The sequence below is a fragment of the Chelon labrosus genome (assembly GCF_963514085.1).
Source record: "Chelon labrosus genome assembly, chromosome: 3".
Lineage (NCBI taxonomy): Eukaryota > Metazoa > Chordata > Actinopteri > Mugiliformes > Mugilidae > Chelon > Chelon labrosus.
The window spans coordinates 26,048,783-26,064,636 of NC_140339.1; the positions used below are offsets into that span (position 1 = coordinate 26,048,783).

At 41.6% G+C, this 15,854-nt stretch overlaps 1 protein-coding gene across 1 annotated transcript; it reads right to left on the reverse strand.

Moving 5' to 3' along the window:
• On the reverse strand, positions 1-14,664 carry trim66 (tripartite motif containing 66). Its single transcript, XM_084540763.1, has 17 exons — positions 14,652-14,664; positions 13,799-14,012; positions 12,179-12,308; positions 11,741-11,857; positions 11,466-11,580; positions 11,024-11,170; positions 10,113-10,230; positions 9,057-9,868; positions 6,302-6,508; positions 5,292-5,421; positions 5,121-5,199; positions 4,865-5,033; positions 3,090-3,994; positions 2,867-2,990; positions 2,698-2,772; positions 1,668-1,820; positions 1-1,553 (listed from the first exon to the last, which is right to left on the reverse strand). Exons 1-17 carry the CDS (start codon positions 14,658-14,660, stop codon positions 1,317-1,319), a joined length of 3,741 nt encoding a protein of 1,246 aa, XP_084396889.1. The 5' UTR covers positions 14,661-14,664; the 3' UTR covers positions 1-1,316.
• Between the last annotated feature and the right edge of the window lie 1,190 nt (positions 14,665-15,854).

Genomic DNA, 15,854 nt, shown 5'->3' on the forward strand with positions numbered 1-15,854 from the left:
TTGCCGTGCTGTTACCGTAAAAAAAGAAAAAAAGAAAACAAAAGAGGGTGGTGAGAAAACCGAACCCGTTCTCCTGAAACAGTGACGTTACTATAGTTTATCAATCTTCCCTGATACAGTAGGAAGTATTAGTACATCTACTGATTTTAAACCAATTAACATTACACATACTGTACATTCACTCTTTTGTGCAGTAATTACAGTAAAAGTCGACTTAAGTTTATTTCAAGCTGCAGGAAGTAAGTAAAGTAGATTTAAAAACAGGAAATGAGCTACAGCGTTAGTTTAAACGGATTCCTTAAAGAGTGTGGCTCTACAAACAACAAGGACATTTTTATAATAATCAATACTGAATGATATCAATACCTTACACTGTCATTAAGCCTGAGATATTTAAACATTAAAAGATTTTGCTTGGTGAAACGGAAATGTACATACGACTTAAATTCATATTAAATGTAAAATTGAAATGTTCATCTACTGTTTGGTCAGGATGATAAACACTCTAATAATACTGTTCCACTTTAACAGTGGTTATGGTAACAATCGCTCACATTCTGTATTGTTCTGGACTAAGTCGAAAGGATTTGTTGCTGCTTTTCAAAGAAAGCTACTGAGAAATGTAATTATATCAATAATCAAACCAAAGATAATTGCCTGCAATCATTTAGTAATTAAAATGACACATATAGTAAAATAAAGCTCTATACAGTTACATGTGTATAAATATGTTCAACGGTGATGATAATGCCATATCTACCAATATTAAAGAACTGTTAAATACGCCTAAAAAAGTACACAAGTCCACACGATAAAGATGTGAGATTAGAAACATTCAGCTACAGCGTCTTCTCTGTACAAGAAAGCATATGACTCAAGGTAGGCAAGAATTAAAAGTCAATACTTAAAATAGTCAGCAGTGCGGTGCATCAGAAGCAAATTAAGAGTGGCCAAAAGTAACAATTATAGCATTACCTCTTTACTATAAAAGGTTTTATGGCTGCAGAAGCAATGCAACAAACACAAATTCCAGTAACTGACTTAAAATCATTTTATATTTTACACTGTCTGCTCATCTAACCAGTCTGCGAGGATAATAATAGTTCCAGTATTTCTTATTTGAAGTTTCAATATGTTCAACTGCCATCAGATGGCAGCACTGTCACACTGCTGCAAACGAGAACGTTTGGCCTCTTTTAGACTACAGAAAGAAAACACTGTTGCACTCCCAGGGGCTGCTAAATAAAAACTGTATAATTACACACAAAACCACCATGTTTGGTTTGCGACCATGGTAGCGCTCCAGTCACCTCTGTTTAGAAGTGGTGTCTTCTCGATTTGAGAGACGGTCTCCTCTTCCTCTTCCTGTGGCATTGCTCCCTCTTTTCTGGCCAGGGGAAACCACTCTCAGTGGTCCTGTAGGCCTCATCATACTCATCGCTGTCAGAGTCTGCCTCCACCACGGGAAAAACAATATCGGGGAAAACTTCTTTCAGCTTGGAGGTGAAGAAGGCCTCGAGGCTGCGGCCAGCTTGGGCCACCTCGGAGTCAGGCTGTGGTCAGAGAGAAAAAAAAATTCAAGTCAAATACTGGCTGATGATGATTACATTGACACTTTGGACAAAGATTCATAGTGATTGTGAGATAAAACCCTATTTTTAACTCACATAATTGAACTTTGCACAGTTGCGGAACATGAGATAAACATCAGCAACGAACTGATCTGGTGAGTGATAATGCCGGGTATGCCCCTTATTGAGTTTAGCCCTGATCACTGACAGGTCCATTGGCCTCTTGATGATCTGGTAGTAATGGCGCGCCTGTAGGAAAAAGCAGTGACATTTAAGGCTTCTGTATTTTCCACCCAGCAGCTTTAGTTCTTTAAAACTCATTCCAGTTTAATTACCTCAAAGCACGTTCCCCTTCAAAATCCATAAAAGAAATGTTCCATAAATACCATTATGTGTCAGTGTGGCAAATGTGCCTCCATCTATGTAATTGCTGGGAACATAGTCTTGATACAAATCACGCATCTTAGATCCTAGTTATCCATTATAAATATGTTCAAACTGTAATACACAACAGGAAGTAACCGTAAGTATAAATATACAGGGAACCCTGTCAGGAGTTTCTGACCACTCCCAGTAAAGCAATGTTCTTATGTGTTATGTGTATTCACATCCTAATCAGAAGAAGGGTTCAGGAATTACAACCATTTTTAGACACATTGCCCTGTTTTCAGATGATAACCAAAAATGTGTCAGTGTGCCTACATATATAGACCCAACTGTATCTCTGCATCTGAGAAATTCATATGCACTAACAGTAGTTGGTGGTAATGCACCGAGGATGCTGCTTTACAGGAACAGAGGGCTGATAGATCATATAAAGGAATATTAACAATAAATGTCTCTAAATAATATATAATAAAAACTCTTCTGTAAATATTTTATGGAGAGGAAGATGCATTCAATACTACCGTGATGCCCTAAGGATTATGGCCTGGTGAGAAAAACTGAATGTGAAAAAAATCCATGGAGGAACCTTGAAGTCTCAAAGCCATATAAATATAGCAACAATCAGTGTTGCAATAGAATGTGTTTATGTAAAGATGAGCAATTATAGTATAATAAAAAATAAATTATACTGTGGAAATGAGAATAGTAACTGGAATGTAAGAAAATCGTAATCACTTACAAGTGGACTGACAGGCTCATGGAAGGGAGCACTGAGCATGTTACTGAGGATCAGAAGAGTCAGGCGCTCACATTTCTGCAATCAACAAAAACAAGATGTGCTGTAGTCAGAAAAAAATCCCAAAATGTCTAGTCTTTGTTAATGTTAATGCTGCTATGAGAAGACATACTCTCTGGTCACAGGAGGACAATCCCTGTGCAGATGTGTGTTCCTCAGATGTTCTCTCATTCTCACAGTTGTATTCAACCTCTGGCTGTTCAGCATCTCTGCACAGGCTGCACACCCAATCTCCCCTAAGCAGGATAACACAGAGCCTCAGGTTAGCAATTTAAATAATCTGTTTAATAGGAGGTGAGGAGGTGAGTGCATAAATTTAGGTATAAGAAGCTTACAAGGGAAAGCTCAGCAGAGGCGGGATGTGGCAAGACAGGTGGAAGACTTTTGGACAGCGGTCACAGCACAGCAGCTCTCCACCAATCAGACACACAGCACAGAAGTCCTCGTTCTCCATCTCTGCACTGTCGTGCTCAAGCTCGACTTCCTCTGTGTCTCTCTGAGCAACAGGGTTTGCAATGAGAAGCGGTCTCTGACCAGGATCAATGTGGGAATCCTCTTCCAGGTCAGAGCGAAGAGGTTGTGGGTCGTCAGCTGTCACTTCAGCTTCGGACTCAATGTCGAGCGCAGACTCCGCAGAACCCTGGGAGTCTGAAGGCTGGTTGGACAAAGCGTCAGAATCTGTCTCAGCCTGAAAAGTGGGATCATACTCAGGCTGGATGTCAGACTCTGTTTCAGCATCACCCGATTCTGCATCGCCGTCCAGGCCTTGGCCATCCTCCGAACCTGCTCCTGCATCTGATTCTTGGTCTGCCTCATATTCAAGACTGGGCTCAGAATCTCCACACTGCCTCATCTCTCCTGCATCCCCTGGGTTCTCCTCAGGCAGACATTCAAGTTCTGCCTCAGATGAAGACTGTGTATTTGGGTCAGAATCAGGTGATCCATCTGAGTCTGGCTGTGGACCTGGACCAACCTGAGAAACAACTGCATCCTCTGAGACTGACCTTGGATCAGAGTCAGAGTCCAGATCCAGAGCAGAGTAACTCGGTGGCCCATATTTAGAGTCGGTGGAGGGCGGTGTGGATTCTTTACGAGAGCTGAATCTCTCTCTGTTGTCGTGCCTGTCAAAGTCACTGCTGGCTGAGTGTGTGGTAGACTGATTACGAGACTGAGGCTCTGTATATGCTGGTGCTGTGGATGAGTGGGTGGTCCTCCTGGTCTCAGAGCCTCCAGCTATACCCTATGTTTGAAAAGAGAGAGAGAGAGACAGAAGAGAGGAGAATAACTGTTATTTATATAATAAGAATGCATAAAGAGATAGCTTTGAGGAGATAGCTAGAACTGCGCATGTAACCATCTGTGCATTTTACTCCTATGTGCTGAACATGGGATCTATATATACAGTATAGTATATTCCTAATATTGTGTAGGTCTCCGTTGTGTCTCCTAAACAGTTGTGACTCATCAGAGAATGGACATGGGCCTTCTGAGAGTGTCCTGTGGTGTCTGGCAACAGAATTTTGTTCGTGGGGGCCTTTGAGTCCAATGGGTTGAGGGGAGGGGCCTCTGTGGATCATCCCATTGATACTTGATCAGTTTGGGATCTAGTGAATTTGGAGGCCAGATCAACACCTTGTGCTGTTCTTCATGTGTTTTTTTTAGTTGTTCCTAAACCGTTTTTGTGTGTGTGTCTGTGTCAGGCTGCATCCTGCTGGGGATGGCTGCTGCCATCAAGGAGTGTCATTGCTATGGGGTGGGGGTGCCTGGTCTGGTCTAGGTGGGTGCTACATGTCTAAGTAACATCCACATGAAGCCAGGTCCAAATGTTTCCCAGCAGAACACTGAATTGTCACAAGATGGTCAATGTTATTTACTTGTCCTGTCAGTTGTTTCAATGTTGTGACTCATCTGTGTACAGTACATAATACTGTATGTTGGTATTTGTTTTTTTCTAAGGGTCTGATGAGAAGATCAATGCCTTTCTCACATCTGTGTGCGCCTATAAAGTTGCTACTAAAAGTTAGCTTAGCACTGAAGACTGCTAGATTGCTAAGCCATGGAATTTAAAACATCACCTTTCCTGTAATGAATAAAAAGAAATAAGACATACTCCGTGCCAGGTTCTTTGCTGAGGGAGAGTTTCACTCTTGTCCGTTCCACTGGCAGGTAAAGGGTCACTCTGTCGTCGCCCATGGGGTGGGAGTTGAGACACAAGTATTTTGAGACGCTCTAAGCAAACCACTGGAACCTTGGGCCTTTCTGCGTCCTTCAGTCTGTTACTTTAGATGGAAGCAGAGAATGTATGATAAAAACTATTTTCATGATTTTCACACGGACAAATGTTTGACATGTCAGCCGTTGCACACCTGTTGTGGCCGTTTCTTGACATCCTGTGTTTCTCCTTGGCCTCATAATCAATCTCACTGACATAAGTGAATGGATGATCTAAAAAAATTCAAAGATAGATATGCAGTCAGAAACGTTGCATTCTGTTTATTTGAGAACACAGGAAATGAGCTAATGGCATTTTACAGCACCTGGCTCCATCTTATAGGACAGCAAAGGAGACAAGTGTCCTCTGGATGGGGCCGCGTCAGATAAAGTTTCCTTAACAACACAAAGCACGCCATCTGAAGCTCTCCTCTGTCTGGGATCCATAATTTCACACTGAGAACAAAGTAAACATCAGTTAAAACTTATTAGGGCACAAACATCTACCACTGGAAAAGGCTTAAATATATTTGTATATGTAACTTTACCATTATGCTTTTATTCATAAAAGTAATAAGTTGAGGGATCTTATTGAAATGGTTGATTGTTCTAATTCTTTTTTCTTCCTTTTTTCTTTTTTCTTTACAAGAGTACTGCACCAAATTGCAATGCACTTCTATTTAAATTACAAAAGCGATGTTGCAGAAGCCAAGGTGACTTTATTCATTTTCAGTTCCTTGTCAAATCGGACCCCTGCATTAACCACACTACTACTCAACATTAATAGTTCAGAGATCACAGTTCAGAGGTGTGTTGGCCTGCAGCAGCTAGTGTAGAGATAAAGGAACGAGTTCTCTATGAGGTCTCTTTATAAACGTACTTTATAAAATTGATACGACTCCACTTTAAAGTAAGTATAATGCCAAAGATTGGAACTCTCCAAATATAAATGTTATGCAAATGTTTCTTGAAGTATTGGCTTCAAAACTACGTTTGAAAATTCTTTGACCCTGAGAACTCACCTGAGGTCTACTAAGTAGCTAACCTTATGATCATACCACATTATCTTCATCAACAGCTGGAGCTGCTCATTAAACTGCTGTCTAATTTTCCACTGGCCATGTCATGAGAGCTGAGCATCTCTTTGTAAGTATCATGCACAGTGTTGTCTTCTACTGCCCTGTTCTACATTGGTTTTAGAGAAATGTATTTTCGTCGTGGAATAGTGTATGACAGGAAGTAACAATACTGTCATTTCACATTTTTTACAATGTCAGGAACCCACATGTAAATGTGATCACTTGCCTCGTGTGATTATATTCGTATGCAGGGTTACCTTCTTCGCAGCTCCTGCCACTGGGTTGTTAGTACATCCTGTGGGCCTTTCGGTGCAATGGCTGGTGGACGGGGCTGCCAGTTCTGCTGGGATGCTCTGGGAGCGCCTCTTCCTCCTCGTGCACGCAGAACTAGGGCTGAGCCTGCTGCTCGGCACGTCAGATACACAGTCGTTGGCTGTCACTGACACCTCCAGGGATGTGGATCTCTGTCAGAGACATAAACATACACAAGTGAGCAGGGTTTCAAGCTGCATCACATGCACAAATGCACCCGTTCATGCCATTAACAACTGAAAGGAGAGAACAAGAGTGTGATGTGAGCAGTGGACACAGACTAAATGAACAAAAACATCACTCAGAGCCTATTCTGGGAATAATTCAGTTCCGTCCTTAAAAACATGCTGCATATATTAGTGGTATTGTACAAGCAATGAAAGGTTTGGTTACCACACCAATTATCATATGTAAATTAAAACATCAGGGCTTCAGTGTGGGCTTTTGATTAAGCCAGAACTGCAAATCACATACTACTATGCTCTCCTCTCTCTTACATATAATACAGTGTGAATGATGCACGTGTCCCATGAATCTTCGAAAACTCCTCGGCTGTGTCGTTAGTTAGTGTAAGTAGGGGTCTGACTCATCGTTTAATCTAATTTTTAACACGTTCTTCTGCCATTTTTACTCTTTTTCTAGCACACCATTATACATTCAGGCCAAGCTGACACTGAGCACATGCTCCTAAGTATCATGCGACTGAAACAGTTAGCTGATGTGTAACCCCTAGGAAATGTATGCAGGATTCAAACCTGAGGGGAAAACAGACTATAATCTGTCTTTTTGGGATGAATTTACCACAGTGCAAACCGCAGTGCAAACCATAGCTAGAAATCTATCTGGCAGCCCCCGCTATTCCCTCAGTGCCTCATTAATGACAGGTTAAGTACATAAATGAGTGGGCCCAAGTGGTTTTATATCATTTTCAGATGCTGTGACTTGAAAATGTAAAAATACATCTCTGTGCTTGTAATCATGCATCTTGAGAATTTTTAGAGAGGTGATTATGCAGTTGCAAGAACCAAGTGTGATTATGATGAACAGTACTCTTGTGGATTTTGGGGAGCCATGGCTTTGAGCAGCTCAGCCTTAATTGTCAGAACAGCTCTTTGTTTGTCCCCATTATCTTTTCTTTTTAAGCAGGTTTCTGATGCACCATCTGTTTTCCGGCTAGCTGTCAACTGCAAGAAGTGATCATTCTGGCACTGAGATAAAGTGTTACTTTTAGTTTCAGTCATCAGTGCATGTTAATTAAAACTGAATACTGCCACAGATAAAGCACTCCTCACCATGTCAGCATTTAAGAAATATACACTAATTCTTTCCTAAGTATGTTTGTTGCTGGCAGTTGTTTTAACTTTAATGTCACTACGTTATACAGTTTCGGAGTCAGACTTTACTGTCTTTGTGTGTTTGAGTTTGTTTGATCAAGTGTTTGAACATCTGTGTATTCAGAGGAAATGAGCTTGACCGATCAGTTGTGGCTTTTGCAAGGTGTGTATAAACAGCTTTGTGTGGTTTACCATGTGATGAGTTGTGAGTTACTTTTAAAAACAAATTTGGAGCACGTAGAAACTTTGCAGAACCACATGTGAAATGAAAAACCGAAGACTGAGGTGCACAAAACCCCACTGCATATCATGTTTTGATCTCAAGACAAACGTCGAAACTGTGTGAACACTGTTGCTTTACCTCATGACATTTTAACCTTGTTTTCAAGCAGAAGTTCATAGTTAGACCTACAGTATTTACTGATTTTGCTAACAATGTTATCAGGAATTAAACATGTCTTATTTTTATGTAAGAATCTCCCTTTATTTTTCATAAGTCAAAATAATGTGAATTTGTATGTTACAGTGTATGTACTACATTCTCTACTGTATTAAAGACAGTGTGTGACTCGGATATTATGAGTTCACATAGTTTCTTTACAAACAGGATATTAACTAGGTTGAACTTTTTCAAAAGCATAACTCTGATGTTTAACTCCTTTGTAGAAGAAGTTTAGTTGTCACTTATAACCGGGCTTTGAAGTAAGAAATGTCCCTAAAATGTACTCTATTTTTGTTTGATAGTAATTTTGGGTATTAACATGGTATGAACATGGTAATTTGCATACTACCGAAGCACTTCAATGCAAAGGTGTCGCCTAAATGCAAAGCACGTTGCAGTGAGCACAGAAACTGTCAGAGCTGTTAGTCTAGCAGTCCTGGTCCGAGTACGGACAAGACGGGTCAGCAGCCCAAACTTTTTTTTTTTTTTACCATTTAAAGTCAATACTACTCTGAAAAAGTACTTAAGTACTTAAAATGGCACTTTAACTTTAGGTCTGTTCAGTTTATGCCAGGGATATTGTCTTTCTTTTTCTACTGTTTTGAATTGAAATGCAATTAAATGCATTTTTCCAGACATTAAAAGAGTTTGAGTTTACAATATTCATGTCTGTGTCTATTGTCTGATTCAGTCGTCCACTTAAACCCATTTAAATTAAAAAATGGTGCTTTTTGGGGCAAATATTGTTATGCGATTAAAATGTGATTAATCGAGATGAATTAATTACAAAGCCTTTAATTAATTAGATAATTTTTTTTTTTTAATAGAGTCCCACCCCTAATTCATAGTATTGTTCTTTCCCTTTTCCCCATTTCCGATTGCTTTTTGTGATGTATATACCAGTATTATTACATAATCTCTCACCCTGCTATCTCTGTGGTCTCTGAGCATCATTGGCGGTCTCGTCCTCTGCTGATCTTTTCTCATCTCTGCTGAAACTTGAAGCTGATGCTGCAGTTGGACAGGACTGCGCTTCCTTTTTTCCTGCCCCACCAACTCTATGCATTCAACAGCTGCTGTTTGTCCATAAGTCTCTCCAACTCTGCATCTCTCCTCCCAGCTTCCCTCAGTCATCACATCTCGGTCCACAACTGTGTGGCTGAGCTCCAGCTGCAGAGATGCATTGGTCAACATCTTCCCCTGACACGGGCCTGGCCGGCCACGGCCTGCACTTAGCTGAGCCTGGCTGTCTGGACGGACTTCTCTGTGGTGTTGGCGATAAGAGCGGTAGGATTTAGACTGAGAGCGGGGTTGGGAGTCAGCAGCTTGTGGCTGAGATGCAGATCTTCGGCTGCAGTTGAGCTGGATGGGGCCGATGACTGGGACAGGTGATGCTGCGGGAAGGCATTGCATGGAACTCTCCATGTCCCAGCACCTCTGGAGCTGCTGGTTTTGGTGCAAGGAGGCAGATATAAGTGCAGGCTGAGCACAGTTGGAGTTATAAAGTGTGGCTTCCAGCTGGCTTTTGTCTAGAACAGGCATATCTGGCTGAGAGGGAATGCCATGCAGGCAACACATTTGGGGCTCACAGCAGGCCTGGTACCCACAGCCTGGCTCTTGTCCTCTGTGAAACACAGGTGGCAGAGCCAAGCAGGCGACGGGTTGGGGCCTCATAATACTGGAGCAGGCCAGTCCCGGAGGATAAGAGCAGTTTCCACCCTCAACAGTCAGCTGGCCTGCAGATCAACAGAGTCACAGTATGAGATCTTATATCATCCATAAAAATAATAGGGAAGATAATAAACAGATAGATGCCAATGGTTTTCGGTTGTACAAAAATATTTTTAAGTAGGTAGGTACCTCCTTGAAACAAAAGTGACATCAACATTTACTGTACAATGTGCTTATTTCTATGTTCATTTTCACAAATGCATATTAAATTATTATGTAATCATTATGCTTCATTAACATTCATTTTACCTAAAGAGGAAATCTGCTTTGTCCAATAACTGGCATCCCAGTTGAATTTGATCTTCACAGGACTCCAAGATTCCGAATGAAGCGACGCCTCAAGCAGCTGCTGCATCTGGAGTGAAATCTGAAAAAAAAAAAAATAATAATAATAATAATAATTAGCCTGCAGTTTATAAAGGAAAACAGGATGTATTTTCCTTACTGTGTTTATGGATTGCAAAGACCAAGCAGCAACAAGAGTTCAAAAGACACTTGAAGATAATGATGACTGACAAAGATCATCTCAAAAATGTATTAGAAATCCAGCAATTGGAAATCAAATACCAGTAATACAACTAATCAATACCTTGCTCAAAAGTTTCACTTAGATCTAAAATAAAGAGTTCTTTTTTTTCTTTTTTCTTTTAAGAGTCAGTGTAAATAGATGTGATCAAACTGACGCAAAGAGTCCAAGATATTCTGACAAGATATTCTTTTTGCCCCTTCTACAATTTCAAAGCCCAAGCTCCCAGTACTTTTAGTAGTTTCTGAGACTAAGCTGAAAATAAAGGAATAAAGCCAGTGATGCAACTTCAGCAATTTTGACTACAACAAAGCTCCTCCATGAGAACAGAGGACACTGCACAAGAGTTTCACAGGTTGAACAGTACGATCTTAGGAGTACAATCTGAGTCCCAGTTTAAATATAAATGTGATGTACAGTTCCTTTTTCATAGAAGATACAATCAGACATGACACTTGTTCTACTTCCCAAAAGATGTACACTACTTGCCTTACAGGACACACTCTGTGTGTGTGTGTGTGTGTGTGTGTGTGTGTGTGTGTGTGTGTTTGTGTGCGTGGGTGGGTGCGTATGTGTGTGTGTGTGTGTTTCACAACAGAAGAGTGGCCGTCTGGTGATTGTCTTGTTTGCATACCAGAGCTCGGCTGAAGAGCACCGGGCCTCTGCAGTGATGGGTCGTAGCCCAGGTGATGAACTTCTGAATGTGGTCCAGCTGGCCACATATCTCAATTGCCCCTTGCAGCTGGTCCTCCAGACGCTGCTGGAAGCCCTCTGAAATCTTCTGCAAATAAATAAATAAATAAATAAATAACTGCATTCAGAGAAATGCATTAAGTGCAACTACTGACACACAGAGAGCATTTGTGGCTCCAGTGTTGGCTCATCAACCCCTCATTTTTGGACAGATATATTTTCTGAATTGTTAATGCTAGTTTAAGCAATTTTGGCACATTATTATGGGATCATGTTCCCTGGCTTTCCTGGCTGATTACATCATGGGACTTAGGGATTCTTTGCATGTAGATTCACAGCTGGCTGAATGATAAGAAGGAAAGAAAGAAAGAGAAAGTAATTACCTCCAGTTGCTCTATTAATAGGTTGGCTCGTTTGTTAAGCTCGTTCATCATAATCATCTTTGCCATTTTAATCTGGTTCTCTGCCTTCCTGTGTGCAATCTTTACTCCATGAAGTCTACACAGACAGAAAGACAGAAATGTCCCTCACAGAAGCAGTGGAAAGCAGCATTTCAGATATATATTCGTTCGTTAGCATGCTATATTTGATAGTGCTAAATGATTGAGTGTTGTGGCAGACATTGCTCAGAACTGGGACTGAGTGAGGTGAAACCAACCTGTCCTGTAACTGTTTGGCATTGTTCTCCACTGCAGACCTCCTCTCTTCCACCTGCACCATGAGGCTCTCAAACAGCCACTGCTGGTCCTGTAGGGCCTTCCCGATCTGCACCACCCTAAACACATGAGAGACCAAAGTGTCCAACGGCAGAGAGTTCACTAATTTATTCTTTGGGCACAAAGTACACCAGAATTAAATTTGTTTCCCCTGAGGACAAGACATTATGCAGGTGACCTTCGAGGCGGCTACTGTAGTGTAACATCACAGAAAACAAAAGGGTATGAATACGTAATGAATGTTAGTCTGGCCAAGGGTAGTGTATGCAGATGCGGACGATAAAAGTGACAAGGCAGTTAAAAAGCTCAGAGGAAGTTTTTAACCTGCGGTTAGCCCTTCTCTGCAGTGTCCTTGTGTGCTGTGTTATCTGAGGACTGACCTGTGGTTTTTGTGGGAGGACAGGTGACAGCTGCTACAGCACAGAAGGTCACATGACTCGCAGAAAAGCTCCAAGGGCTCCTGTCTGTGAGAGTGGCACATGAGGAAGGAACAAGGATACGACCCTGGGCCTGAAAGACATACACGGGGGGGGGGGGGGGCATTGGCAAAAGTCAACAGGCGATTCAAACCCAGAGCTGGAATGGTGCATTATAGTAGAAGATCTGAAAATAAATAAATGCAACAGAAGAAGACAAAGACATGTAGCAGTACATTGGCGCCTGCTAAACCTTAATTGAGGAAGCACCACTTTTGAAGAATGGCCTTACAGTTATGTTGCTCATTTACATGCTTCACTGTTAGAGTGTGAACTAAAAATAAAAATACTTAAAGAATCTAAAAGCTTCCCCTAAGTTGACCAAAATTATTTGAAACTGAGACACATAAATGAGAGTACAGATATACAATACATGTATGTATATACATTCACACAAGACAAACAGAGCTGATTTGATTTGAAGTTTGATTATAGTTATAGCCCCAGCCAATAAACAGTCCCACACGTAACCAACATAAAGAGCAACATTATTTATGTACTTTGTTTTTTAAAATGCTTAAACCTACACATGCAACACATCAATGAGGGAGCTTTAGAGGTTCTGGCTGCTGGATTTTTATCCTTGAGGACAGCAAATGTAATTGTTTTCTGTTTCCAACTGCAGACTACAACTAACTGTTGTCTGTAGCTGTGCAGGTACATAGTATATGTGTACCTTGCACCAGTGGGTGATTTAAAGTTAACTGTCCTGTGATATTGACTCAAGTTGACTTGGGTTGCAAAGGCTGTGTTAAGATGTAAGTTAATAATATTTCGTATTCAGCCTTTGCAGTGTCATCACCCTCCCCCCACACATACACACACACACACAAACATACTGATACATGTTCTCTAAACTACTACTCACACTTTTCTAAATAGATCAATCAACAGAACATCTATCTAACAATATCTAGATATGGCTAATGAACCCCACTGCTTTCTGCTGGACTGCTCACCCCAGTCAACCCCCTCCTGCCTGCAAATCATCAGCGATCTCTGTGGTAGAGAGCTGAGCATCACCCCGTGTGCACCAACCTGATCTCACTGACCACATCCTGTCTGACAGCGCAGTCACACAGCTTTTCTCACAAGTAAGCAAACCAAACAGTAACTCTCCCACATCACAATAAAACTGTCTTGGATGCACTTGTTAAGATTTGACAACTTGTGCAGTGCAGACCTGCTAAAGCAGCTGGCAACAAAGCCGCTGGGCATACTTGAGGGGCTTTAAATAGCAGCGCACTAATATTAGCAAAAATGAAATCATCCAAGCTCCTCAGAATCTGGGCCAAGTGTTAAAGATAGGTGTGATAAAACACATGGATCTCCAGGAACAACATTATCAAGCACTGCCACTGCCATGCATTATTCATTATAAGGTTGCAGCTGAAATGTGATTAACAATAACAACCATAGAACAGAAAGGAAAACAAGAAGGCATGCAAATGACAAAGTGTAGCTCCACTAATAACCTGTCATACTAGCATCAGAGTCTTGGTGTAAAATACAAGGTAATCTTGCCTTGTCCAGTAGGAGGCAGGGAGCTGGAGCCCCTCTGGTGCAGGTCAGGACACTGGGTGGCAGTGGATTTCTGTTGTTGGTGCAAGTCGACATACTGGGAAGCCATATGAGCTCTCTGATGCTGATGCACATCTGTGCACTGGTAACACAACCACTTGTTGCAGAGCGTACACAGACTCTGTGCAAGTGTGGGCTCGGTGCACTCTGAGCAGCTCTGAAAGAAGAAGAAGGTCTTCTGTTTAAAGAATACAATGAGCGCACTTTCACACACATACACAAGGGTGTGTGACAAAAAGATGAGGTGGCATATGTCAGAAACATTTGTGTGTTGTGAAATCACACTTCAGAAACTTGTTCTCATCCTTGCAAACACCTCAGAGACGTGTAAACTCCATGTAAAACTAAACCTGACTGAGCATAAGCTGTTAAGTTCATCAATGCTGATATGAACCAAGATGATTTAAGCATTTCTAAACACAATGGCACATCTTAACATAAAATCTGAAGTCGTCTAAGTCAGTTGTGCTTGCCTCCCCTTTTGGTTTCCGATATCAGCTGGCAACATAGCACAGATGGTGTCAACAGCAATCTAGCAATTTAACATTCACTTTATCCCTCTTGAGACATTTATCCAGTGCAGTTCAGGACGAGCACACCCTGCACTTTGTCCAATGGCAAAGGCTGGGGAATTCCTAACATCTAACATGATTTCTGAGACAAGCGCAACACAAACACAGCAAGCATGCCAACTCTGCACAGAAAGGCACGATCTGCAAACAAAAGAAACAATCTCCTGCTTTTTCAGAAAAGACATAATGTTAAAATTGAGATAATAAACTGAAAGAAACCTTACCTTCTCCATTTCAGTGCCTTAAGAGGGGATGTGTTGCGTGCTCAGTGGGAGGCAGTAGAGAGGAGATAGAGCAGCCTGACGCCTCAGCAGCAGAAACACTGAAGCTTCTACCTGAGGCAGGAAGCAGTACGCGCCGAGAGGTGGCCCCAGAGGAGACGGCTTACATGACAGCCCCACTGTGCTCTCTCCTCCCCCAGTTCATCCAAGTGTAGGACCCCTCACTGCAGCGGAGGAGAGGAGTGTCATGTTCAAATCCGTTCTCTGCTCGCTGGTGCAGCCACAAAAAGGAGAGAAAATCTAATCCTTTTTCTTAAATAAGCCTGTGCATAATAATTGGGAATTAGGGAGATAACATAATTATTTTTTTTGTAGGGCAAAATATCCCCGCAAGCCTTTTTCAAAATGGAAGAAGGAAGACCAAGTGACCTACAATGAGGAAGGAGGGAGAAATTATAGTGTGAACACCTTTTGGTAGTTTGGAGCAGGCAGCGTTAGGAAGGATTAGCTGACGTTAAACTAAGGTTGTGTCAGGCTATGTTGGGCTCGGCTAGGATGGGCCAGCTGTGGCCTTCTTCCCTTTGTCAGCATGAGCATGGGACAGATCCCAGAGGAGCTACACTCTAACGCAGCACACCGAAACCGGGTCAGGCTCTGATAAGCTCCAAATGGGACTAGGATATACTCCTGCAATTCCCTTTAACAATTTGAAATCAATTAAGATTTTAACTTGACAGATTTATGCACTTCATACACCGTGAGAAGAGAGAAAATGTAGTCACATAGAATGGATATTTATAATACTCTGACTTCATGACTGTGAACAAAAAACGCTGCAAGGTGATATCAAAGCTGAGAAAAGAAACTGGGGAATAGGCTACTGTTGAAACCAATCGAAACTTTGAGACCAACAGTCACTATTAAATATAGCACTGAATTAAACCACTGTGACATCTAGACCTATGAGCAAGTCTGCCTAACAACAACCCCTGCAGTCTGACCTACAAATCTTGACAACTTTCTCATCCTTGGGTGCTTCAGCGGGGAGCTCAGAGAAATCCCATTCCCCATTGTGTGCTCAAAGACCCAATTTAAAACACAATTAGTCAGTCGTGGTGCACCCTGTGTCTCTTTCACTCAGATGGAATTTTAAAACTGTGCACTTGCTTTCTCTGCACATTCCCGCCATTTATGTTTTACACCGAA

Coding starts and splice junctions, on each gene's coding strand:
- trim66 (XM_084540763.1), bottom strand. Junction 11,858..12,178: donor TCCTCCCACAAAAACCACAG/GTCAGTCCTCAG, acceptor TCATGTGTTTAG/GGTGGTGCAGATCGGGAAGG. Junction 9,869..10,112: donor AAAGCAGATTTCCTCTTTAG/GTAAAATGAATG, acceptor GTTGATCTGCAG/GCCAGCTGACTGTTGAGGGT.